General features: G+C 44.7%; 1 protein-coding gene across 2 annotated transcripts in view; it reads left to right on the plus strand.

Moving 5' to 3' along the window:
• The first annotated feature begins 8,674 nt into the window (after window positions 1-8,674).
• Window positions 8,675-26,771, plus strand: part of CHSY1 (chondroitin sulfate synthase 1) — a 72,761-nt gene continuing 54,664 nt past the window's right edge. Inside the window, exon 1 of one of the 2 annotated variants that reach the window (XM_026856226.1) lies at window positions 8,675-9,189. In XM_026856226.1, the coding sequence (XP_026712027.1) occupies window positions 8,824-9,189 (366 nt within the window). In that variant the 5' untranslated portion in view covers window positions 8,675-8,823. The remainder of the gene's footprint in view (window positions 9,190-26,771) is intronic. The other variant, XM_026856225.1, reaches the window with a different exon arrangement.

A 26,771-nucleotide genomic window follows, 5' to 3' on the forward strand; every position in this document is an offset into this window, starting at 1 on the left:
CCCCCCCCGCCCGTCTTTCGCCGCTGGCCCGGGGACCGCTCGCCCTTCCCCGGGGCAGGTGTGAACGAGCCGAAGGCGGCCCCGCACCAGCCCGGGCTCCGCTTGGGCTCTCTCCGGGCGGCCGGGCCGGGCTGTGGGGTGAGGGAACAGAGGTGCCCCGAGCTCTCCCCCGCTGCCCGGACAGCTCGGTGGAGACGTGAGGGGTCGAGGTGAGTCGCGTTGACGCTCTCGCACGGTCCGGTTGAGCCGGTGCCTGGCAGATGGATAGGGGTGGGGGAGCCTTGCCTGAGGGTCAGGCAGCTCCTCCGTAGCGAGGGGGCACCTGCCGCCGCTCACGGGGGGAGATGCGGTCGTCAGAGTGCTTCCCTCAGCGCTTCCACCTTGGGCATGGCCGTGTCACGCTGGTGCAGCCCTTGGCCGCTGCTTCTGAGGAGAGCCGGCAGCCTGATAATCGTCATCATAATCATAAAGTTTGGAGACCGCTGTAACCCTCTGGATAGGGAAGAAAAAGGCCACTGCGCCAAGCTGAGAGCATGTGCTTAGGAATGAGACTCAGAAAATGCATCTGGGAACAAAGAATAAAATCAACCTCCGCTCGCCACAGCTGTGGCTGAGGCTGGACCAGGTAGCAAAACGGCTCGAATGGGGAAAGTCACTTTGGACAAATCGGTCCGAGCTTCGGGCTGGCGAAGCAAGTTCATGAGCCAGAGTCCCAGAGCCGTGTGTTTATTACCTGAGCACACCTATTTTTGGAGCAGGGGCAGTCTGTGTGCTTGCACCGCATAGCCTGCGGAGTGGTTTCCAGCTGTAGCTGGGTATTGCTGCGAGCGCCGCGTGCTAACGGGACTCCTGTCCAAAGCCTTGGCAGCATCCGAATAATCATCTCTTCTGTGAGAGACGTGTCTGTGGCTTTGGAGAAACGCTCTGCTCTGCTGAAATATGCTTACTGCTCTGGCCTTTGCACCAGCAGGCAGTGCTGGGAGGCTGTGTGAGAAGCCTGCTTGGGAAATCTGAAAGAGTTAAGAGCTAAAATGTCAGCTCGGGTATACCCCGGCTCCGATTGAGCGCTGCACAGCCAGTGCCGTCAGAGGAGCAGCCAGGAGCTCTGGGGCGGATCTTTCTCTAACAAAACATCCCCTTTAGTCTTGTACTAGAACAAACCCTTCCCCATCTCCTGCCTGCTCAGGCTGAAAAGTACTTGGCCCTATTGGCCAGTAAGTACAGGATGGCAAAACGTGTATGATGGAGCATCTCCTCCTCCCCATGCTCAGCTCTGGTTTCAGGAAAGAGTAGCTCTCTTTGTATCAGCATCAAATGCAGTAAAATTGCTTAATTTGGGCAATTTGAAGCATATTGTCCACCAGCGATGGTTTTAATGGAAACTTAATTCCTTCTTTCAGCAGTAGATCTGTAATTAAGTTGCAGGGAGTGTGTGATTGATGCTTTGAAATGGGTGAAAGAATCTGTTTCTCCAGGGTTACATATTCTTCTTCACCATGTGGGATGGAGCATTTTGGATTGCAAATCTCATGAGCCGTGTAATTTACATTTACATACAGAAAGGCTGTAGTCATGTTGGGACATCATGTAACAGGTTTTATGGCAGAATAGTTTGTCTAGCATCCATCGGATTTTGTGTCAGGAGTTCAAGAAAGGGAAATTTATCACAGTATTGTTCAGAGGTGGGTGTTAGTTGTGGAGCATTTCACTTTGCTGGTGTTGGAAGGATTCTTGTCCCTGTCTTTGCCCGTGCTTGCTGAACAGTCCTGTGCTGTGGGAGAGCTGGGTTTACAGAACCAGATCTGCAACATCTGCTCACACAAAAAAATGCCTAAAGATGCAACTTAACAAATCCAGCTAATGGAATCGGGTTCCTTCAGCCCTCAGGAGATCTGAGTATTCCTTTTTACCATACCGCTATTTTGGTTTAACCTCTAGAGATGATGTCTGCTCTGGGAGGGGACAAATAAAGCAACCTCTTAACGTTGTGGTAGGGCTAAATGCATTTTTCTCACCTCTGTTGGTGAGCTGGTGACCGGAAGACATCTTTAGGGAGGGGGGAAGAGGAAGACAAACCTGAAATCTTAAATGGCTTTTGATTGCCATGAAGTACTCAAGCAGACAATTGCTGGGATTACTACATTGACAAAGCATCCTGGTGAGCTGAATCGCTGGCACAGCCAGTGAAATGGGAAGCTGCTAGCAAGGCATTCCCTGGGTGGCAGCGTGTGCAGAGCCTTGATACCAAGCTAGCCAGAGAGCTGAAAGGAATTAGGGATTCAGAGGCTGAATACCTCCAAATTGCTGTGGCTCAAAGGCTATTTACAGACACAGCTAAAAGGGACCAGAGCGGAAAGCATTTGCTGATCCTTGCTGCTGTGAATCCAGATAGGGTCTAACAAGAGGGGAAGCAATCCACTTCCTGAACATCAATCATGAGCAAAATGACCACTGCAAGGCAAAACGGGCCTGCTGGATTTTCAGGAGACACCGGCTCTTTGAAACAGTCATGCTTTTGTAGTCTGCGAGGCAGAGAATAAGCTTTAGATCCCCAGGTTTTCGGAGGGCGGATTTGTAGCTGCATCTGACAGCCAGGTTAGCAGAGCTTCCCTTCCAGGAGGCCAGTGAAATGCAGCAGCAGAAACTGCGGTGTCACATCAAAGGACGAGAAGTAGTCAGGAAAAGAGCCGTGCAGGAAGGAGTTAAGGTATGGCAGGGGTTCAGGGAAAGTGCAACAATATGTGCTAATGGTTTTGCAGTTGAGGGGAGTTGTCCTAGAAGAGCTTCAGGAAGGACAGGATGGGAATAAGCACTCTAAGCAGTCTCCCAGAAGATTTAAGTCTGCTGTCGCAGGAACAGAAATATCAGGCAGTTGAGCTTTTTTTTTTTTTTTTTTTTTTTTTTTTTTTTTTTTTTTTTTTTTTTTTTGCATAGCAACTACATTTCCTGGGAAACGTGGCAAGAGACTAGTGTGAATGCAGTTAATGGCAAGATGTCAGAGGTTGGCCTTCGGCAGTATCTCTGAGGGAATACAGCCACAGTTCTTCTCAGTTTTGGGACAGTTCCCACGGCACCTTGAAGTGCCACGAGGCCACACGCACGAGGACCCTGCAAGGTGCTGTTTTGCATTCCTAGGCTCGCTAAGCCGTCCTGCTCCTGCAGCTGAAGGGTGCCCTTCGGCAGGCTGTTTCAAACATGCTGCCACAACTGTTCGTGGTTGCTTATAGGAAACAGACTGCACTGGAATCTAAATACCTGAGTGCTTGGAAAACCTTAAGTGTAAGGCAGCCAGAAGGATTTGGGGTCTAAAGGAGTTTGTATTATCTGTCTAAGCCTGTACTAGCTGCTGCATAAGTGTAATACAAACCACATTTTTGTGCTTCTTTAAATTCAGAGCCTAGGTTGAGGCTGTTGGGTGGTATTTGGTTTTGGTCCTTTCTGGTTGCTAGTGAGGGAATACAATGGACTGTGGAGTATACACTCTTGCTTCTTAGGAGGAGGTTGTGTGAAGTGACTTTGAGCATCATGGTAGCTGATACATGCTTTTCTTAATGTATTGATCATACTTCAGTATTGCAGTAGTGAGAACTTGGTGTCCTATAGCAGGAGTATGATGTACTTGGGCTTTCCGAGCAGTAAGCAGTTATCTAAAATTTGCAAGGATGCTTATGGAACACTATAAAACAAATACAGTGAGAGCAAGTGGCTTTGCATGGGGGATAAGGAGAAGTGAAATCACCTATATACCCCAAAATAACCATGTCCCAAACCTCTGGGGCAATTGGGCCTTCATCTTAATCTGACCCCCTGAGTATCTATCTGTGCCTATGGATCCATTTCTGTCCCTCTTTCCACAAGAAATGTGGATGGATATCCATGGACAGAAAACTGTCATCACTTTAAATTGGAGGAGTTTAATTCAAAGGACTCTAAGGAGCTGGGGAAGCTGCTTGGCTTCTCCGTTAAAGCTAGATACCAAGCTGTCCTGCAAAAATTTGAAAGGAGTTCTCCTCCAAAATCTGATTTCTGTAATGCACATCTTAACTGACAAGTTATTTTAAACCTATCTGGAAATTTAAAAAAAAAAGCTGGTTTTTCTGTCCTCCCGGGATGGTCATCTGCAGTACCATGGCAGGAGCAGTGTGCTGGTTTCCGTGCTTAGTTCTCCTGTGGTTCATTGCTTCCCCTGTAGCAAGCACTGCTGGAAAAATAGGACCTTGAAGAACAGTTATGCAAAACTAGCCCTAATTCAACATGAAGTTTAGCTGAACAATGTATTCGGGAAATCAGTCTTCTAGGCCCATTGCAGAGTTCTTTGCAAATTACGATTTTCTTCAGCATAATTATATGAGATGACTATTTCTGAAAACTTTAAATGGTTTCTCTGATCTCCTCTAAGGGAGTTTCCCAAGCTGCAGACAAAAACCAAATACGTTTTTTTGTAATCGTCTCCAGTTTGGGTCTCTACAAAAGGAGCACTGTCTGCATAACCCCGCTGACTATGCTTCTGCTGAGTCTGCAGAGCTGATAACAAAGCAAGGTAATACAAATAAATAATAAACACTGAAAACTGGAGAGAAAACATTCTAGATCTGTGCTTCTGTTCCAAGCTATGCTTTTTTACACTTCTTTTTAAAGGAAGAAATGACTTTATGACAACAGTAGGTGACTATAGCAGTGGTCACATTTTAGAAGATACTGGGTTTTTTTAATGCTTGCTTTGTGCACACTATTTTCTATATTGCATGAATACTTGCATCAACTGTGACAAAATCTTTGCACCCAGTTTGCATGTGACTTGCTCAGAGTATGGTACACCTAAGATATCCAGTGTGCAAAACCAGTTAAGGGATGCAAAAATTGAGTTGGTAGCCACCAAATACTGGAGCAGTCCTAATGTCCTCTACAAAGAAGCTTCTACTAAGAAAGCATTACCGAATTTTTCTGTGTTTGTGTTTGTTTAAATTGCACTTTGATTACCTTGTCAATGCCAGCTTCTAGTTTGTTGGAGTTACGTGCCCCATGAATTGAGAGAAACCAGGTCACACACTGTTGTGCATGTTTTCAGTGCTGCCCCTTGGGGAAGGTAATAGAGAGCCTTGCTGTCCTGATTCATGCACATCCTCCTGTTTAACGAGCAGATTCAGATTACATGGAGGAGATAAGGCTGGGATCTGTCAGAGCAGTTCAGTTACTGGGTTTTTAAATGACCAGTTCAGTATGCGTATCAGTTGCACTCAGAACCCGATATTTCTTACTGGACAGAGTGGAAGTGGTCTGAAGCTGGCTGAGGCCGCCAGTGATCACTGCGGTGGAGGTGGGCTCTGCAGGTGTCGATACAGGAGTCTGGTGGCAGAAATGTGACCACATTTCCTTCAAACAGTTGAGGGTGACGAGGAGCCCTTGTGGGGGCAAGGAGGGCATCGTTTCACTAAAAATATTTTCGCTTGTTTTTATTATCAAACATACAGTTCATTTTCAGATGCACTCTTGACCAGGGAAGCAATGTCAGCCAGTGGGAGTGGGTGCTGGTGATGCCACAGAACTAGGAAGGTGTTGAGACAAGAGCTCTATGCCTAAGGAGCAGAAGGGATCAGGTTGCTGCCCATAATCTGAGAGCAGACACGGTAAACTGGACCGGAGGTGGGAGGACAGCTGAGAAACAGAGCTGTTAACGCACTATTCTGCAGAATCACTTGTGACTGAGCCAGGTCTGATTCTTTTCAATGTCAGATAAAAAGTTAAAAGTAGCTTTGATCGGAATTCATCCCTGCATTTACCAGTCCTTAGTTCTGCTGATAGCTGGGGTCAGAAAAATGTACTTACAGTTCATTTTACAATCTGTCGTTTGGCGTTTTTGGCTGAGTGCAATGATGTGTTTCCTGAGCAAACTGTTCTTCTGTATTCTCTCCCCAAAGAAGGACTGCAGCGATCTGTGGCTTAGACATAAGGAGCAGCACATGGTGACTCCCATTGTTTCAGCCACTGTCGAGCAGTGCTTGCGTTGATACAGACACTCAGGCAATTTTTCGATGTGGGAGCATATTTTGTCTGTCTGAGTTCGCAAAGCCACAGTCACAAATAACGTGGTGAGTTGTCTCATCCTAGAAAATGTGTTGCTGCAGGAAGTGAACAAAGGCTTAGTCAAGCTGTGCTGGGGCATGGTTGATGTGAGATCCCAAGGCTGAAGTAACATTGTGGTGTCGACCAAAGTCGCACACTGATCTTTGGGGTGTGGTTAGTGTTAGGGCATGGTCCTTCTGTCTGTGTTGTGTGCCCCATGTATGCAGGAATCTGTCTCTGATTTAAGTTTCATACAAAAACAGAGGTAAATGTGGCACATCCATGTAAAGATGGTGTCAAACTGGCTTTGAATAAAGGGGTTTAATGCAGTACGAGAACTGGGAACCAAAGTGCCAGAGTTTATGGATATACATGCATTGTTTCCTCTCCACTGAATGGGAATTCTTCTCTTGACAATATTTAGGAGGGTCCTGAGGTGAATGCACCTGGTTGGAGAACAAGGAGTAAATTTAAACCAGGAACAAACAGAAGGGGGGTGGTGGTGTAAAGCAGAAATTGCCGTAAGACTTTAGCTTATAACTTCACCTGCTGATTGTCTGGAAAGTGTCCTGGTGCACCTGAAGCTGCATTGGGAACTGGTCACAGTGGATGAGATGAGCTGCATTTCTCAGTATCTTCTTCGGCCTTTTCTTTCTATGAGATTAAAATTTGAATGCATCAAGTACCTTTCATGAAGAAGTCTTTTAAACTTAGGTTGGGAGTTGTTAGGGGAAGAGCAATGGACCGTTGTAGTCTTTTCATTCAAGACCAGATGATTTGATTGTGGACTGTGTGTGTCAGAAAATAAACATTGGAGCTTCCTTAATAGTTAGTGGAAGTTCAAGATATGAGCACATCTTACTTAAAAAACAGGCAGTTTTCAATGCTTTCACAGGATGTGACTTTCTAACTAGTACTGTGCATTATTAATTGCATCACTGATGGTTAAAGGCCTCATCGCCTCTGTTGTGAAGTCAACAGGAACATTTCCATTGGCTTTACTCTGTGCTCTTCTAGGAAGCTGGGATCTAAACTTCTTCTATGAAACACTACCCATGGTAGTAAGAAATCCAGAAGACAGAGCTTTTAAAGTAATTGGGTGATATTCATTACACAAAGCTGAATTAGTGTGTAACTGTTAAGGTGTTGATGTTTAGTACTAATTAAATACTTTTGCATTTCCCAGTGGAACTTAAGGAATCATTTTTCTGAGATATTTTTACATTTCAGACTTTGTATGGTAGCTAATTCTGGAGATTTCAAGTTTCAGATGGTCTGTACTGCCCAAAATCTGCTCTGCTTTTGGCAAGAAACCAGTGTTGAGAGGCATTGTGAGTGTGGCATTGAGGGAACACTGTGTCCTTAACCTTGAGAGTGTTTTCACATTCAACTTTGAATATAGGTTATATTTTGAGCATAGTCACCAAACATAATAAGGAAATATTCTCCCCCTATATAAAAAGTGGCAAAACCTGTTGGTTTATCAATGAAAATCGTTTTCTGTGAGTCTGTGAGGGATACATGAACTTTGCTTTTTCCCAGGTAGAATTTGAGAAAATGGTACTGTAACCTTAAAATTCATAATTTTTAAGGCAAGGCTGTAACAGCTACATGATTGACAATCCTCCATGGAGGAGGCTAAGTGTTCTGCAGTCTGCCTTGAGGAATCATCCTGCAATGTAAGTGACCCAGTTTGCCCACACAGATAGGTTGGATTTGGCAGAGAGATAGGAGCATGGAAGGTGTGGAGCAGATGCCTGCTGTTTTGCACGGGAAAGGCTCCTCTTTTGTGATGTTCCTCTCTTACTACAATCTGGTCTGAAGTGTGCAGAAAGCTGCTGGAGGTGTGGGTGTTGGTTGCCCCAGGTCGACTGTTGGCGTTACGTTTTGCTGGCATCTTTTAGGACTATTTTTCACTAGTCTTTTGCTGGTATGGGCAGAGCCGCTTGAGGTTACTGTTGCTACCATACTCTGTGCTTCTTCGGCTGCCGCAAACAGGCAGAAGCATTTTTCTTCTGTCAAACCCCTACATGCTTCTTCTCCACATAGCATCTGGAGGAGTTGCTGTTTGGTTGGTTTCCCACAGGACACCGATTCTTCACAAGTTCATGTGAAATTTACACCTGTTTACTCTCTGGAAGTCAGTACTTCTGAACGAACATTTGAGCTTTTGAGGGGCTTAAAGGGAATGGAAGGTGGATATGGTGCTGAATAACTTGCAGGGAAACTCTGCAGACATTAAATCCAGTAGTACGTGAATTGTTTGTCCATCTTGGCTCTGTCTGTCTTCACACTCTATCTTATGACCAATAGCTGTTAGACCAATATTGAGTGTGCTTAAGAAATCCTGCCTGCCACTAGTGAACTAATATTATTGAATTATTTTTCTATCAGAGATATAAAATAATATTCAGATGCTTATCAGAATTTTTTTGTGTGTTGTACCAGTTGCTCAGTGTGCCATGTGAATATCATCCTCATTTGTGTGGGAAAAAAGTCATGCTTTCGAGGCATTTAAAGAGAAAATTTGTAAAGCAGATGAGGTGTAGTCCCTTTGAGTGGTCTCTGATAGTGCTCTGCCTGCCTTGGCTTGCATACTTAATTGGTCTTTATTGTCTCTTTCAATCTAGAACTTGGTCCAAAACCATTCCTGGCAAGGTTGAATTCTTCTCCAGCGAGGGTTCAGACACCTCTATTCCCATCCCCATTGTGCCGCTTCCAGGTGTAGATGACTCTTATCCACCCCAGAAGAAATCTTTCATGATGCTCAAATACATGCATGACCACTACTTGGACAAATACGAATGGTTTATGAGAGCTGATGATGACGTTTACATCAAAGGGGACAAACTGGAGAACTTCCTCAGGAGTTTGAACAGCAGCGAGCCCCTCTTTCTTGGGCAGACTGGCCTCGGCACCACGGAGGAGATGGGGAAGCTGGCGCTGGAACCGGGCGAGAACTTCTGCATGGGGGGACCAGGAGTGATCATGAGCCGGGAAGTCCTGCGGAGAATGGTGCCCCACATTGGCGAGTGCCTGCGAGAGATGTACACCACCCATGAGGATGTGGAAGTGGGAAGATGTGTACGGAGGTTTGCGGGAGTGCAGTGTGTGTGGTCCTACGAGGTAAGGACGAGGATGTGGAGAATGAGGTGTGTGATTTGGGGGAGGTAGAGGAGAGGGTGGGAGAGGCTAGCAGCAGGAGATTGCTGTTGTACGGCCACACAGCCGTTCCTCCAGAGCTTGCTTCCCTTTGCAACTTGACCATCCAGCTGTAGTGACCACATTCTTTGCTTCCTACAAGTGTCACCCTGGGAAAGACTTATGCAAATATGGAAAAGCAACAGTAAGGAGGGAAATGGAGCCTGACATTAGGCACATTGGTGTGGGAGGAGAAACATTCATCATTCATAACAGATATGTTCATTTAGACAGAAGGGAAATAAGCTTAAATTAAAATGACCATGGGTCCCTGCAGTCTTGACTGTCCAAACCTCTTATCTTCTTCAGCTGGTATGTCATGGTGTTGGTGTGGAAGATAGATGATACAATTACCATGTTTCTTACTGCAGTTGAAACGTGCAAGGTTGATACATACTTGCCCTGACAGTGACAGTTTTTTGCCAAACTACAGCCATGGCAGAGATGTCTCATGGTGGCTGGCACTGTTACCCTGGATGCTGAGCTGCCTCCCAGCCTGCCTGCAGCCCAAGTCTGCTGCTGCTCAGGGGATTTGCTGGCAGCCCCATCCTGCAGACGGCTCCTGCTCAGCAGCTCCTTGACGTCAGCAGACACAAGCCACCACTCTTACACCGAAACTCAGGGTCTGCCCACAGTGATGTGGCTGTGAATGTGGGGGAAAAAAACCGAGTGAGTCCCCAGCCTGCTTGTGGCGGAGTTTCCTGCTGCTGTTCCTGCTGGATGCTGGAGGCTGGTGGCTCCTCCCAGGGGTGAGGGGGGCTTCTCCACCCCGGGCTGCTGGGCTCTTTGAAGTGAGTCCTGGGTGTTTACAGACTGTCTGATTGAAAACACCTGCTGGGCTTGAGCTGCAGTTCCTCCTCTCTAGTACCAGGGAAAATGCTGGTGGGTCTGTCTTAGAAATGAGGGAGAAGTTGAGGAAGAAGAGAAGGTGAAGAGTTTATCTTTTACGCAAACATTTATGACTTGTACGCAGCTATTGCTTTGTCCTTTTATGAGATGTGGTAAAGAGAGGGGGGGTTCTGCCCGAGTGACGGAGTAGCTGTGGTCACAGATACTGCAGCTGACCTGCTCTTTCACTGGCAAAGATTTGTGTTAAACTTTTGACACTGAGTGTCTGCCCCCAAAAGCTGTTGTTTCATTTCATTTCACAGTTCAGTGACAGGAAAGCCTATGAGGAAGGGGAAGGAGTTTCCAGCTGCAGTAATTCATTCATACCTTGTGTGCATAAAAACTTTCTGGACTAACAGCAGCTCTCCATGTTCCCGGCTTACAGACCTGGAACTAGTTTATGTATTGTCAGCATCATGGTTAGCTGTTCATAAGGAGTCAGTAACTTTTTCCACAGCTTTTAGCAGCATAAAATTTTACTCTAGACATTCTGAGTTGAAATAACTTCTGGTGTGAATGTCTGTAGAGTGTGCACTTGATAGCTTACTGAAGGTCAGTGTTTTGGTCCTACTGAAACTGGCAGAGACCTCCTCAATTCAGTATGATCAAATTTTGGCTAGACCTCCTAAATTCAGTATGATCAAATTTTGGCTTGAAATAACTAACAGTAGCACACAGCTGCATTAGAAATGCTATCTGACATAATTAGATGGGGCTTTTCTCAAAATAAGTGTTATTTGATCAGCTTCTGTCAAATTATCTGTAGTGCTGGATTCTCCAAAGTGCCATGAATTACTTAAAATTCGTTTGTGTGAAGTGTATAAACTGTAAGATGTTCAGAAGTAACCTGTGAGTGTGAGATGTTAAGGCTCAGCTGTTTTGGAGAGAGGGAATTGTTTCAGTGACATAGGCATGCTCCTTCTGCAAGGAACAGGTCTGCTCTCATTTAGTTGAGACTTTTCAGTTTAAAAACCTGTAATCTTTTCCTTATTTTGATCTGGTCCTCTCATTGCCCAGACAACTAGATTAAGTGTGCCTGGTATTTTATTTAAGATAAAGCAATAGCTGTGTGAAATAACACAGCTGTCATAACAGCTGTGGTAGGAAAGTTTGGTGTAAAACTGACATTTTCCATGTCTTGTATGTTCATGAACATCTAGTAACAGGCCACTGTAAGTGGATTGCAAAGCATTGTATTTCAGTGAGCTTCTGATGGAGCAAAAAGCTTATCTGTGCCTGCTCTGCTGGGACACAGCTACCACATTCTTCACAATTCCCATTAAGAGGGAAAAAGCAATAGCGCGAGGCTTAGCAAACAAAACGACGTTTGGATCTCAGAGAACCCAAACCTCAAAGTTCTTCACTTCCTGCACTTCCTATTCTCAGGAGTCTCAAGTAGCAACACAAACGAAAAGCTCAGGTCTTTGTAGTCACCCTCCAGCTCTTTGGTTTTCCTTCTTAGCATCTCAGACATGGAATGCCCTGCCGGACCTCAGCGCGGGTGTTTTTTTTCCCTGCACTGTTCTCACGGTGGGCTCTATGCCCAGAGTCGTTTTACTCGTCTCCATGACTGTCACTGACCCCTTTCTCTGATTTTTAGGATCCCACAATGTCTTTACTGTGCTGCTCATCTTCCTTGTCTTTGGCTCTGGTGGTGTGCCCAAATGTGTCTCCAGGCCCAGCTCTGTGGGTGTTTTTCTGCTCACAGCAGTCTGTTTCAAAACCCTTTTTTTTCCCCCCTTCCTGTGTTTCTGTCACTTTGTTGCTCTCTGTGGTGCCTCTTAGACCACTTCATTAGTGGCACTGGTTATTGCCCGTTTCAAGACTTGTAAAGATTTGTTCACGCTCTTCCTGCCATCAGGAGCTTTTCAGCAAATACAGTAAAAGAATTGACACCATGATTCTTTGGACTTCCTGTTTCATCTTATCCCAAAAAAGAGGCAGTAACAATATGTGCGAGCTTGAGGAGAACTGAAGCTCAGTGGGCTCTGGGGAGCTTTGTCTGACACACCCAGGCTGCTGCTTCAGGAGAAGTTTGTAGCCCATGATGGATTTTGGGCTCCTGTGACCAGGCTTGTAGCTGTTGCCTTACTTGGCACAGGTCGAGTGAGTCACAAATGAAACATACCTCCTAAAATGTAAGGTTTTAAGGCAAGAATTATCATCGTTGTAAAAACAAAACCAAGAACAAAGGTGGAGCAGCCAAAGCAGTAAACTAGAAGAAAAAAATAATGAAAAGAATGGAGCAGTGAAATCTCTGAAGATTACAGATAGGAGCTTGACAGTTTATAGAGCGCAGTCCTTCCTCTTGAAGAGGACAGAAGTCTTGTTCTGATCTTGCTAGGAAGTGATTCTGCATTTCTAGTGAACATTGGTATTTTGGACTTCTGGCACACTTAGGGGTGTTTTTCTCAGAAAAAGCTTACATTTGAGTCTCCTTCCTTCTCTCATTTTTTTCCCACCTGTAGTTCTTCTAGTTTGCTTTGTGTGGGTCACAGAGACATGCTAGTTTTGTTTTCTCATGCACTGCCATGTGGTTCCATGCATGGTCTTGGCTGTACAGCCTGAGAACAGGTTTCAGTTTTGATGACAAACCATCTCATTTGTGATTTAAACAATCCCAATGTGTTGTTGATCTCAGTTTTCATTTTGAGTCTAATGTTTCCTTTAAATGCATCTGAATTACAAAGCCACTGCTCTGCAGCTTAGTGTTGTTTCAGCCTTGATTTGTAGCTGCAGCTGAGTATTGTTCTAATTTGTGTTTAATATCCTCACCTTAAGAGTGCTGGTAACTTTATTAAAGCTCTTTGTAACTGCTAGAAATTAAGGCAATGCTGATTTCTATCTCTTTAATTTCTTCAGTAATAAAACCCTTTTGACACACTGCTTTCAGGTGATACTATCTGCTTTGTTTCCTACAATGCAATAGAAACAGCTGGATCCAACAGAACAGATTATGCTACTTAACTACTGGTGCAAATGCACAGATGTTTTGTCAGTTTTTTGTTTGTGCATTCTTTCTGTCTGTCTGTTCTAATTGAGGTGGTGGGAGAAACTAGCTAAGAAATATCAAGTGTGTCTGAGGAGGGGGCACTGCTTTCCTCCAAACTAGCAACAAGTATTCTTAAATGTCCTGAAGTGAGACAAGAGTTTTTATTAATATACATGGAAAAGAAGCTATGACAAAGGGAGCAATCACATCAGGAAACGTGAGCATCAAGGAAGACTATGTCCAACCTTTTGGGCATCAGTGAGGGAAAGTAGGGCAGTGGTGACTAGGGATAGTGGGGGGTTTCTGGGAGAAGGGGGATTTGAATTAACATTTTGTGTGGTCTTTCATCTGCAGTAATTGAAGATAATTGCTACTCTGAAATTTGCTGAAGTTAGGAAAGTCCTTAAAGTGCACATTATATTTGCCAAGTACATTGGCAGTGCCAGAACATACCATTTCTGGAATGGACTCTCCCACGGGCAAAACTGAAGTTTATGGTTTTCTGTAAGATAGGCAGAAGTCAAAAAAAGATAAAAGTCCTGCAGCAGTTGCTAAGAACTGGGGACAGACGCAACTGTTAACTTCTAACCTTCAGTTCCCTTGCTTGATCTTCTGAGAAAGAACCTTCCTTCCTCATTGAAAAAGGAGATCCATCCTGTTTGTAGTTGGCTAACGTATTGTGCGTAGTGACTTCAGCAGCAAGAGCTGTGCATCTCGGAGCAGGGCAGGATGGGGTCTGGGAGGGGGTGCTTTTGGCAGGGTGTTCTGAAGCACTCGGTTCACTGTGGTCTGTGCAGGGCAGCGAGGCTGGACTGTGATGTTTGGATACATGTGTGTTGTCCTGGCTTCAGAGCTTGTACTTTTTTTGAAGTCAGAGTGTAGGAACATGAACAGCAACAGATACCTTACCTCACTGTGTGTGTAGCCCATTGCTACTCTTCATTCAAGAAACATACAATACAAATTGCATGTGTGTGTGTGTGAGGATACAAGCATGTCCAGTGTTTTAGGGTGGATGTTTATAAATGAACTTTTCTTAAGCAGTAAATTTTATCTTTGAAACACTTCAGAAATGTTTTTTGGCTTCAGAGTAAGTTGGAAACTGGTAGTCATCCGTTCTGGGGACAGATGGAGATCAAGCTTCATGAAGGTAATGAAAAATTTTTTCAGAAGACAGACAGGTAAGACTAGAGAAGAGCATTAACTGGGCATGGACGGTGATGTATGGGGCTCAGTGTGAGACTAAAATACATGTCTGATGTGAGAGGGAGTCTGAGACAACAGTGAGGGAGGCAGTGTGGTATGACCACCGTGGTCTAATTTTAGTAGCAATGTTTGCTGAGGAGGAGGGCAGAGAGGTCAAAGGAGAGAGTAAAGGCTGCAGTTTGGGTTTGTGAAACCAAGGTCCGACCATTAACCTAACATTGACAGTGTAGTTGGGAACTGTCAATGTTAGGTTAATGGTTGGACTGAATGATCTTCAGGGTCTTTTCCAGCCTAGACGATTCTGTGATTCTGTGAAGATGTGGGTTAGGAGGGTTTGGAATAGGAGACAGATCTCAGATCTGCACCCAAGTCTTGACCTAGGTCTTTCACTTCAGAAAATAATTAAATATTTCAAGAGGGAAAACTGGACATCACTAAGTCATTTCTTAGTGACTTCTGAACTCAGGTTTGTAACGGTTTCTTGTTTGTTGTAAAAGTCAAGAACTACTTTGTATATAGCATTCTGTTATACCAAAGTTACTTGAGTTTGGATCTTACTGACTTTCTGCTGGCCATCATTTAAAAGAGGAAGACTGTGTGATTTGCGCTAACACAGGCATGCCTTTCAAGACCATAGAGACTGTTTGAGACTGACCTAGTTTTTGTGAGCACACGGTTAATCTGTCCTTAGTTAGCTGGATGATTTGATCTAATGCCTAAGCTGAGGGTTGCTGAAATGGGGACTTTGATGGCATTGTGCAGACTCTAAGGAAGCTTCAGCTGTGAATCCAGCAAACAGAAGTATTGCTTTTTTCCCCATTATTGTCTTCTTGAAGTGCGGTGGTTCGGTTAGAAATTGGGATCTGTGCAGTCTGTTGAGTTTAGGGAGCCATCAGGATTAGTTGTTATCTTGGGGACAAGTCAGGAAAGGCTAATCCTTCATTGCATGACAGGACAAAGAACTCTAATAAAATAGCTCATCATCCCAGTTTCTCAATTAAGGCACACAGAAGATACTTGAGGATTTGAGTTTGTTCTCTTAAGCAGCAGTGGGGATAGGCAGAGGGAGGTAAGTCTGAGACCAGAAGCTTTCTAATGTATTTTTCTTTTCTGAACTGATGGGAAAGCCATCTCTTTCTTGCAGGGTAGATTCCTGCTTTACGGCTTGCTGGAACTCAGTACTTGGAGGAAAATTTTTTGTTGTTGTTGCTGTGATTAGAGCTTCATGCTATGCTGCCTCTTGGAGGTGAATCCCACCTGACTGGAGACCTTGGAAGGACACAGTTAAATTGCAAACCTAATCAATATAAAACGCAGTAATACCTGTGTAGTCAGTTATCTCCTATGGGTCAATTATGTCTGACCAAACTTTGAGTTGCCAAGTTTCCTTTTCTATTTTATTTAGTGCTTATCTCTGTATATAAAAGATGAGGGTGGAAGAATAAACTACTTGATGGCTACCTCTGTATAAACAGAATCTCTGCAAAATGTCCCATGTGACTAGACAGTAAAAAAACCACCCCTTAAAAATTGTCCTCAGCTGAAGTGGACATGAAGTGTCTTCAGCTGGGGCTCTCATTATGAAAGCTTTTAGCTGATCTATATGTAGAGGGTAACTGTGACCTGGATGTTTGGAGCGGGGAGTTAATTGTGTAAATTTGGAGAGAATATTTGCTGTGCTCCCTTCAGTCCATTAGAGCCAAGTTCTGTGCACAGCTTTAAGCAACAACATGGAGGTGTCAAAGCCTGTAAGCATGGGAGAGAAAAGCCAAACTTGTTTGGTGATGGGAAATAGAAATGAAGTGCTGATGTGGGGAAGGGGCTTAATATAAACTAGCTGAGGTCACTGAAGGGGTGGTAGAAACACTTCAGCTCAAATGCTTTCAGTGCTAGCTGTATTTTACTTGGAGTATGTTTTGAGAAACACTTGGATTTTTTAAAAATCAATTGAATTGTTACAGAGAAGAAACAAAAGGTGAATCTTAAACAGATGGATATGATGGGGTTTGATGTAATATCTATGTTACTTTTATAAAAGTAATTTAGTGTAAAACATTATTTTCTTTGAGCTTTGAGTGCATGAGCACCGATAATTATCCAGAGTTGCTTTAGACAGTGGTTATAGCCAGCCGCATAGGTGTGTAGCACTAAGCTGCTATGAAGGCTTTTCGTAATTTGGAGAAAATAGTATGTAACAGGCTGACTCTGCTTTGATGTCTGTGAGCATTGCCCCAACTGACGGTGCACGGGGCAGGCCAGGAGGATGCATTTGTGATGTATACAATTGTTATTCTGCCAGTTCATCATGTTTGCAGTCACTGGTCTGCTGCTGGTGCTTGGGAGATTTATTGAAAAAAAAGCTGTTAACACCAGGTGACTCCTCACCTCAGTGCAGGAACTACCAATTCCTCTTTTGCTTCCCAGTTGCCTACTCCTAAAGTCAGCTGTCCCCAGTGGACTTTGTGGTCCCCCAGTGCTGACAAGACGAAAGATGACGTTCAGTGTGCTGCCGTGTTCCTTTTTTTATAGCTAGCAGCTGCAATTGCTAATGAAAACGGTGTATCTTGAGTCTTCCCCTGCATTATATCCAAGTGGATTTAACATATGTCAGTAAGGAGCTTGGCTTTTTGGGCTGTGGTGGGAGAACCATTGGTTCATGGATGAACAGGCGACATGCTAGGTGACAACCTGCAATGCCCAGTCCTCGCAGCAGGCAGGCAGGTAGCAGTTTAACTCGGTGCTCTGTGCTGTCATCTCATGGCTCTGCGGGTGGCATGAGTGTGTAATCTGACTGCACAGAGGATTAATTGTCAGGGATTTGTCTAACCTCATTTCCTGTAGACACCTCCAGGCTGAAGAGCTGCTGCTGCTGTTTTGTGTTCTAAAACCATCTGATTTGGAGCAGAGAATTTAATTCTACTTTACTGGACTGTTGCACCATCTTTAATTGATCCTTAAAATGCTCAAAACATTTTAACACTAATTTCCTGTGTTAAAAGCTTATCTGGATTCCTGGTGATGTGAATTTCCATGGTTATCAGCTGGAGACCTCTTAAAATCTTGCCAGAAATCCTGATTGCCTGAAGGGTGGGGATTATCTTCCCACATGCCTAAACCAAAATGACCTTTATGTGTCACAAAGAAATTGGGAACATAATTGGAAGTGTTTGGGGAGCTAACTGTTTTTGTTTTAATACTGAAGTTTCAGGTGAAAGTGTATTGGGGGGTCCTCGAAGAACTGAAAATTGAGTTCTGGTTATTTCTGGTTAGTTTCTTACATAAAAGTGAATTCCTGCTGGTGTCCGCAGTGAAAGCAAGTTCAATGGTTCTTTCAGATGTATTTTGAGCAAGTTAAAAGTACTGCTACAATAATGAAGCAAAAGTAAAAGTTGTGACTGATTTTTATTAGGGGGATTCTTGAGAACAATTTGAACTTCATGCCAGTTACTGGCAGCTTGGGTGTTAATGGTGACTTCAGTAAAAGAGTCAAAGCCTGCATGTAATTTAAATTGCTATTAGGGACCCAAAGTGTTTTTGAAGACACTTTGAATAGGAAACCTTTGTACCTTGTCCACACTGCAGTGTTATACCCTGATACGAAGTATTGCTGCTGAGAGGAAAGCAGCTCCAGCGAGCTCTCTTTTCCAGGTGAGCACCCCAGCAGTTTTTCTGCTTCCTGGTGACCTTTGCAGTCCACATAATGCGGTTTTACCTGTGCTGCTGGCAGGGACTTGCTCCCCGGGCTACGGTTTAGATGAAGCTCCAGTGATCAGCTTCTGTGCATGGTGGTCTGATCATAGAGTCATAGAATACCAGGTTGGAAGGGACCTCAAGGATCATCTGGTTCAATCTTTCTGGCAAAATCACGGTCTAGACAAGGTGGCCGAATACCCTGTCCAGCTGAATCTTAAAAGTGTCCAGTGTTGGGGAATCAAGTGCTTCCTGGGGAGATTATTCCGGTGGGTGATTGTTCTCATTGTGAAAAATTTTTCTTCTTGTGTCCAGTTGGAATCTCCCCAGGATTAACTTGTACCCACTACCCCTCGTCTTTTCCATGTGACTCCTTGTAAAAAGGGAATCTCAATCTGCTTTGTAGCCACCCCTTAAATACAGAAACATGGTGATAAGGTCTCCTCTAAGCTTTCTCAAGGCTGAACAAACCCAATTCACTGAGACTTTCCTCACATGGCAGGCTTTGCAGTCCCTTGCAAAGTCACCTTTGTGGCCCTTCTCTGGACTCTCTCCAGCTTGGCACATCTTTTTTTTGTATAGCTGGGACCAAAACTGAATGCAGTGTTCCAGGTGTGGCCTGACAAGCACTGTGTAGAGTGGGATAATGTCTTCTTTCTCTCTGCTGGCGATGCCCTTGTTGATGCAGCCCAGCATCCCATTGGCTTTCTTTGCTGCTGCAACACACTTATCACTTGTACTGAGCCTGTTGTCCGCCAGGAACCCCAGGTCCCTTTCCACAGAGCTGTTCTCCAACCAGTAGATCCCAGTCTGTGCTGCACTGCTTGATGATGTTTCCCCAGTAGCAAGACCTTCCACTTGTCCTTGTTGAACTTGATAGTTCTTGATAGCCCACTTTTCCATCCTATCCCAGTGTCTTCCTGTCCACTTCTCTGATGTCCTGGGAGCATTGCTAGGGTAGAGCAAACTGCTTCATCTAGCATCTGTTCTCTGGTTCGTAGCCGAGAGCACAAGTCGGTACAGGATAGAAGCCCTAAAGGTTTATGCAGAGCTGTGAGGTGAGGCTCCTACAGCCAGTGCTTGAGAGTCATTAGCTTAGAGGTTTAAGAAGAGGCACAACAAGCTCTTGTGTAATGAAGAGAGCACAGGTAGGGTTATGCCCACTGGATCTAAGCTCCATCCAAGTCTCTGGTTTTAATCCTTCTTACTGAATGGCTTTAGGGAGCTCCAGCTGAGTGCTGTAATTTTGTTTTTGGAAGCAGTCTTCAGAAGCATCTGGTAGTGTTTGTGGATTAAGCACAGGTTCTTAGACAGAGGTTCAGATTAACAATGAAATAAATGGGAACCCATTATTTTGGACTCAAACAGCAGTTCATTAGAAAGCAGAAAAAGGTAGTAGAAAGCTGCTTGCAGTTCCAGAAGTGCTCCTGTCACCTTCTTCCTGCTGCAATAGAGAAGCACGTTATCAGAAAAGTCACCTACGTTTGGCTTGCCCCAGCCTTTCTTAGTATACAGCTGGTGTTTGGTTGCTGCTTCCTTGTTCACTGTCTTCTTGGCCATGCTCAGACCTTGTGTGGGTGTGCTTTCTGAAAGGCAAGCACAGGTTTGTTCATGAAAACTTGCTGCCTGCTCTTGTTCATGGTTGCCACTTCAGATTGGTGCAGCTGGTTAGAAAAGTGCTCTGAGAATAGCAGCAGAGTATTAATGAAGGTTCCTCTGCTCATAGGCCTTCAATGGGTGTAATTACTTGGCAGCAACTTCTTTAAACCTTACTTGAATTAAAGCTACATGTTTTGGCTGGTTATGTCACCACTGTATTAGTGAGGAATGCAGGAGAGAGTGCTAGTTTTCATTAACTGAGCTGCCTTAATCCTCTGTAACCATACTTTTTAATATGTCTTACTTGTCTTACAGAGAGAAAACATTTGCCCAAGGGACAGCAGAGTTCACTCCTCAGCATCTCTGTAGAAGGGCAATATTCTTTGTCCTCAATATAAGGACTTAGAAAATTCTTAGTAAATGGGTGTTGAGAAGTAATATCATGTGTAATTCTCCATAAATACTTGGTGGGGAACTGTCTGTATCTTAGGTTTGAGGTTTTTATAAAATTTTTCCCTACAGTTTCCCTCAATGTATGGGTGCAGAGTGGGTTAAATGCCTGATCCAAATTTTTAATGGTTTCATACAGCCTTCAGACCAGATGCTTCACTAAAAACAGTTGTCTGACTAGAGTGACTCCAGAACATACACCTCTTGTGTTCGTGGTCCAGGTCAGCAAAAATATTGTTGCCTTGCATGTGTATCTTTAAAGTCCTGACAAAAGAGAAGTTTGCTTAACCTTATCACAGATGATTTGTCAAGAAACCTTACCCTTACCTTGTCTTACCTTGTTTGTTTAACCATATTACAGATTCCTTAACTGACGTACTTGGTTTTATATCCTTCTCCTACTGAAGACACTTCCTAACATCTTTTGCCAAGGGGAACTTTATTTAAAAAAACAAAACAACCAACCAACAACTGAAAGACAGTAGAAGATTTAATCTTCATAAAGCACCAGGGCTTTTGCTTCCCTGGGAATATTTGTGAATTGTGGCTTTTCCAGGTTGTGGACAGAGCAATTTTTCTTTAATTTTTTCAAATAATATTTTCTCCCCTGTCCAACCTCTTACAATTGGAGTGTGCTCTGTAGTTACTGCAAGAGCCTTTTGCAGTTGCACTTTCTCTTCCTGCATTCTACTGGCCCTGACTAGAAGCCACCTCTGATCCTGTGGAATAATGTGTTTGGCAGAATCCTGAAGTTTGACAGTTGGTAATCATCGATGCTGTGTGGACTTGTGCTGGGGAGAAACCATTCATGTAGTTTCTTATCTTTTGTAGGCCAAAAATAACACCATAGCGCCTGCAATGTTAGAGAATTTGCCTAATTTCAGAACTGGAAACTCAGGTGAAGATGGAAAGGATACTTCAAAATATATAATAGGAGCTGAGTGCCTAAGTATTTGGATGAAAAGCCTTTGTCTGGAGCTCTGGATGGTGAATCAGAAGTATTTGTGACGATCTTTTGCATGGATTGTACCGCAGGGGCAAGTCTCTGCTGTGTTGCAGGTCTGCTCAACTTTAAATCAAATGGTGCAGCTCTGATACAAGAACTGCAAGCAAGGAAGATGGAAGGTGAGGGCAGTGTCATCTTTCTTCAGGTTGTAATGTGGCTGCTCCACATCCCTGGTGTGGCTCAGCAGGAGCAAATGGGTCATTTCTTCAGCCCACGGCGTCTGCTTTGTGCCATCTGCCCTCGCGGTTCCTGGTGCAGAGGAAGTGTGAAATGTGTAACCCCGTTTATTCTGCTAGGTGGTCAAGGCCCTCTCCCTTACAGAAAATGCCTTGTTTCTGTTCAGCCAGCACAAAGGCTCTTTTATAGCTGCTTGGCTATACATCTGTTGAGGTGCCTCAGACTGTTAGCACTGGTTACTGTTTGAGGTATGCAGGCTCTGAGGCTGTGATGTACAGTGATACGTTGTTTATATGTTGCCTCCCTTTCCTTTTGAGGATAGGGAGCTGTGCTGTGTCCTGCCTTGAACAAAGCTGGTGTTAGTTCTGTGATGGAGCGGTAGCCTGGAGATTTTCCCTTTAAAAGCAGGACTGGAATCCTTCTGTTTCACACTTTGAATTAAATGTCTGAATTTGGCACTGTGACTGCAGGACAATAGGACTTTCTCTGGGGAGAAGTGTGTAGAATTTCTGCTCCAGAGACAGACCTGGCTTGAAAGCCAGTGTATGCACCAGCGTGAAGGGACTCCCATCTTTCACAGGGCACTTAACTGGAAAAAAACCCTGACTTCCTAGAGTTTTTGAACTTTATTTCAGCCTCTGGTTTAATTTCTTCATCTTCTTCCCTCCCTGCTCCCACCAATATTTTTTTTTCTCCTGCACATGTCCTCTTGCGCATTTCATGAAGAGACTTTGCTAAAACCAGTCCTGCCCAGAAATGCACACTCATCTCTTGAAATGTAGGGGAGGGAGTGAGAGGAGGCTCTGTAAGCGGGCAGAATCGTGGTGAGTTCTGAATCTCAAATGTTTGTCTCCTTCAGCTTTCAGACATCTTAAGGTTTGCCATCTCTTGGCTCCTGTGTTTGATTTTCTATATTGTTTTTTTTTAACCTCACCAAGCTATCTGACAGCTCTTCAGTTCCGTTCCCAAATAGCATTCTGATGCTGTCACTGCTGGATTTTTGACTCAAAGTAGAGTCTTGGGTGGAAAAATTCATAAAATTACCATGAGATAGGTCTCATGGGATAAAGGAAGAACACAAGAGGCATGTGCTCTGTTCATGTTAAGCTCTTTTGCTTTGACATTGATGTTCTCTTCTGCTCCATTAGCATGGATAAATATTGAAATCTGGTAGCTGATTGTGGCAAAAGGTGACTTGGGGCAAGTCCATGGTATGTTCCACCACCAAGTCCCTGTCCCTTGAGAGCAGCAGCTCTCTCTGCTCTGCCCAGTCCCTGGCGTCAGCACCCGACTCGGTCTTGTGAACATGTGCCTGTACTTGCTCTCCTCTCTGGGGAGTATTTCTTGTTGAAGATCTGTTTAGGCTTTGAAAATGCATTTAGGCTTTTTGTGGCCTCTTTCACAAGAGGGTGAGAAGTTACTTTTCAACTTAATTTTAGACTGGCTGTCATTCTTGAGCAAGCTTGAAGAAGTGTAGTTTTGACCTTGCTTGTGGGGAAACTTGGAGGAACCTGATTTCCCAGTACATTGAGGGAACTGTTGCCTCAGGTCTAGAATTTTGTGCTTCAGCATCAAAGCGCTTTGCAAACCTCTCCCATGCTCCTTCCACCCTATCTATAGAAGGACAGCTCTCCCTGCGTGGCACAGGGTTATCCCCAGGGCACAGGAGGAGGTATCATCAGGGCAAGGTGTAGAGTGTAAGAGGTCCTGACTGTTTCCTGCAGCCAAACCACACCTTCCCTCCCCTCTTTCACCAGTCACTTCAATTAAAATTCCACCATTAGGGCTGAAATGAGGTGAGGCAGGAGCAGACTTGTTTTCAGGAGGGAAAACTGAATTTTCTGCTGGAATGGGCCTTTTCCCAGGGTGGGTTCAGGAAATGTCCCCTCCCCACCAGTTAGGTGGAGAAAAGTCACAGGTAGAAATTGCAAAAATAATTGTCATTGTCTGCTTCAGTTCCCAGAGGGCATCACAGAGTGAGCACATTGAGCTGGAAACAGCCCTGCAGAGGCAAACCTGTGGTTCTCCATCAGCCTTTCTGAACGATGGCCTTGAGCACTCATTGAAGATGATTTCTTAATAAAGCTGGGGGGAGCTGAGGTAACAGGGGTACAGATGAGACTCTTTGCCGGCACCGGTGAGCAAAGTGGAGGAATAGGGAAGAACCTCCTGAAGGTGAAAGGTGACAAGAGGAAGAAAGCCAGAGTGAAACCCGGGGGGGTCTTATTACTGTGGTGGAGTCCAAGTAATTTCAAATATTTTAAACAGAGGTCCCATGAGTAGAGATACAAGGGAACCAAATTCCTTTGGCATTTGCAATATCAGGCTGGCTCTTGTGCAATGCTCTGCTGAGCGGTTATGGAGCAGATGTTGCTCCTTTTGTAACTGCTGCTCAAAGTGAACCAGTTTCTCTCCACGAGGGAGAGTCCGGCTGGCTGTGTAAATCAGGGAGCTGTTTTACAGGTGCTCACCTTTGCAGAGGGTCAACAGAGTGATAAAAGTTGAGGCCAGAAGTGCTTAGAGTGGAGGAGATGCAGTCACTTGGAGTTGCTGAAGAAACTGTCTCCCTGAGGAGTGTGAGGACAATGTGAACCTTAAACATGCTTAACCTTAGGTGCCCACAGTTTCTCTAATGAGAGTATGGGAGCTGGGTGTGTGGTAGGGGTAGGCAGAGAAGGACTGAGATATGCTTCAGAAAGGAAATCGGTCTAAAATAAGCACAAGTAAACAGTAAAATCTTAAAAGGTGCAACCTAAGGAACAACCTGCTATTCTTGCTGTGACACAGCTATATGATGGGCTACAATGATCTTATTTTTTCTAGACGTAGAACTCCCCTATGTCTGTCTCCCCTAGGCAAGGAGGAATAGTTGCCAAGAAAGCAGTGCACTCTGAGACTCAGCTGCTTTGGCGTGCCAGCAAAACCATCCTGTGCTAAAGTGACAAGTGTGATGCTGTTGGGACGTATTCTGGTGTGGTGTCCAAGTTAAATCTAAGTGGGAGCCTCATGCACCTGACTGATGGCCAACATAGAAAAAACACTGAGCACCCTGCATTGTAGCTGGTATAATTTCATGCCTAGTTACCATGCAAGATAGTGAACTCTATCCAAAACTGAGGTTTGAAAGTGACTTCTTAGTGTATGTTCTCTTTCTGTCCAAGCAGAGAGTGTGCAATGAAGAACAGTGGTTTGGATTTTGTTTTCTTTAGTAGCCAATATAACGTCACTGGTTGTCTTTGTGTCTGCCTGTCTTTGTGTGGTGGGACAAAAACGCTGTGTCCAGTTTGGGGTTGGTGCCAGTTTTATCAATATGATGATTATATGCAGAAGAAAGGAGCTGCAGTGGTTCTCGTGGTGCCTCGATGGTAAATAATAGTAAAATATGGCTATCTCTTAATATTCTGGTTAGATTCCCCTGATTGCCACGCACTGGAAAGCAGCCCTTTTCATGTAACTGTGCATGCTCATGCACTCTGTGGCTAGCTAAAGTAAATGTTCACATCCTAGTGTGTGCTGGAATATAATCACTAAAATACTGCAGACTCTGTTCCTGAGCATTGTTACTTGGATGATGCTATCACAAGTTAGGGGCTTTTTTAAATTTTTACATCCTCAGGTGTTTTGCAGAGTTGCTGCAGTCCTTCCTACATCAGTCTTTAGGACTAAAACCATAGCTATAACTTTGAAACTCTGAAATATCTGTACAGACTCAGTCCTACATCTCACACCAGACAATGAGCACTGAAAGCTAAACTGAGCCCATTGATATGTTGATGATCAGTACTTTTTTCCTTCTGATTAACATTCAACCTGTGTCTTCTGTAACGTTTCAAACAAACCATGGGATTGTCCATTCTTCTTAGATCCAGTTGCCCAGTGGATTTCAGCCTGTCCTGCCAGAGAAGTTGCTGGTGCTGTATCCTGTTAGGGCAGTATCCACGTTGGCCCGTGGTGCTCTGCTTATATGTATCATCCAATTTGGATTGGTTTTCATTCCCTGACAGTGGTCCTGGTCTGAAGGTGACAGACTGACAGCATGGAGAGTGTTACTTCTGTGTTTGATCTGCTGTGACATGGAGTCTGTAATGCCGTAAGGGTTGCTGCTTCCCTGCTGGGAGTCTGCATGTTGTACGGAGGGCTGCGTGCTGCAGGCTTTGCCTTGGAAAGCTCATGTGCCAAGAGATTTAAGAGGGGTGCAGTAAATGGCAGGACACCACACAGCACCATGGGGAGAATTAAGTAAGCAAGAATAGATGCAGATATTTTTAATGATGTTATAAGTTAAACTGAATTCAGTTTAGACAAACAACTTGGTAAAGAGAGAACTTCTTGTCTGTGCTTTAGGAGAGCTTCCTGGCAGCCCTCTTGGTCAAGCTGGCTGCTTTGGGCCCCCCTTAGCTCTCACCTGCACCATTTGCTTCGCTGCCTTCCATGTGTGCTGCTCTGGAGTGGCCACCTTGGTTCTCCCATGGGATCAAGAGTGGGTTCTCTGCAGTTCAGCTGGGGGTGAGCCCGGGCTCACTGGAAAGCCCAGCCACAAAAGGAGGGAGGCCAGTGGGCCAGCAGGCTCACAGAGGTTGGGGATAAGCTATCCTGTGGGTCTTGGACAGAAGAATGTGTTTGATGGTTGGACTAGATGTTCTTTAAGGTCTTTTCCAACCTACACAATTCTGTGATTCTGTGAACAAGGCATGTAGCATTGGGAGGGCTGGCACCTTCTGTCTCATGCTTTTGCTGTAAGCTGCCAGCTTTTATCAATTGTCATTTAGTCTTTGAGTGTGGGGACTCAAATGTACTGGTTAACCAGGCTGGGATTGCAAACATTCCGATGCAAATGTCATACTGGCCTCCCAAAAGGGCAAGAGGAAGGATCTGTTTTGGGTGGCCAAACACCCCTTCTGCCCCCTGGCACTTCAGTTAAAGGTCAAGGCTGATAGGTATGCTTTTCATGCCAGGATAGCCTGGGAAACTCATTGCCATGTCATGTCAGCGGAAGTAGGAAATTCATAAGATCTGAATGGGGATTAAAATGTAAAAGGGCATTCAGAGAGTGCCGGGGCATGCTGTGGATTGTACATTTCAAAACAGAGCTACCACTGCACAGGGCTTAATCTGGCAAGTAAATCCCTGCTTGACCAAACCACAGCAAATTTGACAAAATAGTTTGGAGAGATGATAGATCACTCTATTTGTTTCTCTGTCTTCCATTTGTGGAGAGATGCTGGAACAATTAGGGATTTGCGCATGTGCGTATGTGATACAGGGATGGATGGATGGATGGATGGACCCACCCCTGCTTCCTGAAGGGAGAAGCTGCACTGCAGTCAGTGATGGGGAGATGATCTCCCAGCAGTTCTACGTTTTCTGTCTGGGAGCTCTCCGGAACTGGAGCTGTTGGGAGGAGCAGGGAAGTGAGGAGGGCAAGGGGCAAAATAGCATGTAAAACTCATCCAGGCTTTGTTTCTTCCTCTGAAATAAAGATGACCTTGCTGCCTTGAT

The sequence above is a fragment of the Athene cunicularia genome (genome assembly GCF_003259725.1).
Source record: "Athene cunicularia isolate RWA chromosome 10 unlocalized genomic scaffold, athCun1 chr10_part1, whole genome shotgun sequence".
Lineage (NCBI taxonomy): Eukaryota > Metazoa > Chordata > Aves > Strigiformes > Strigidae > Athene > Athene cunicularia.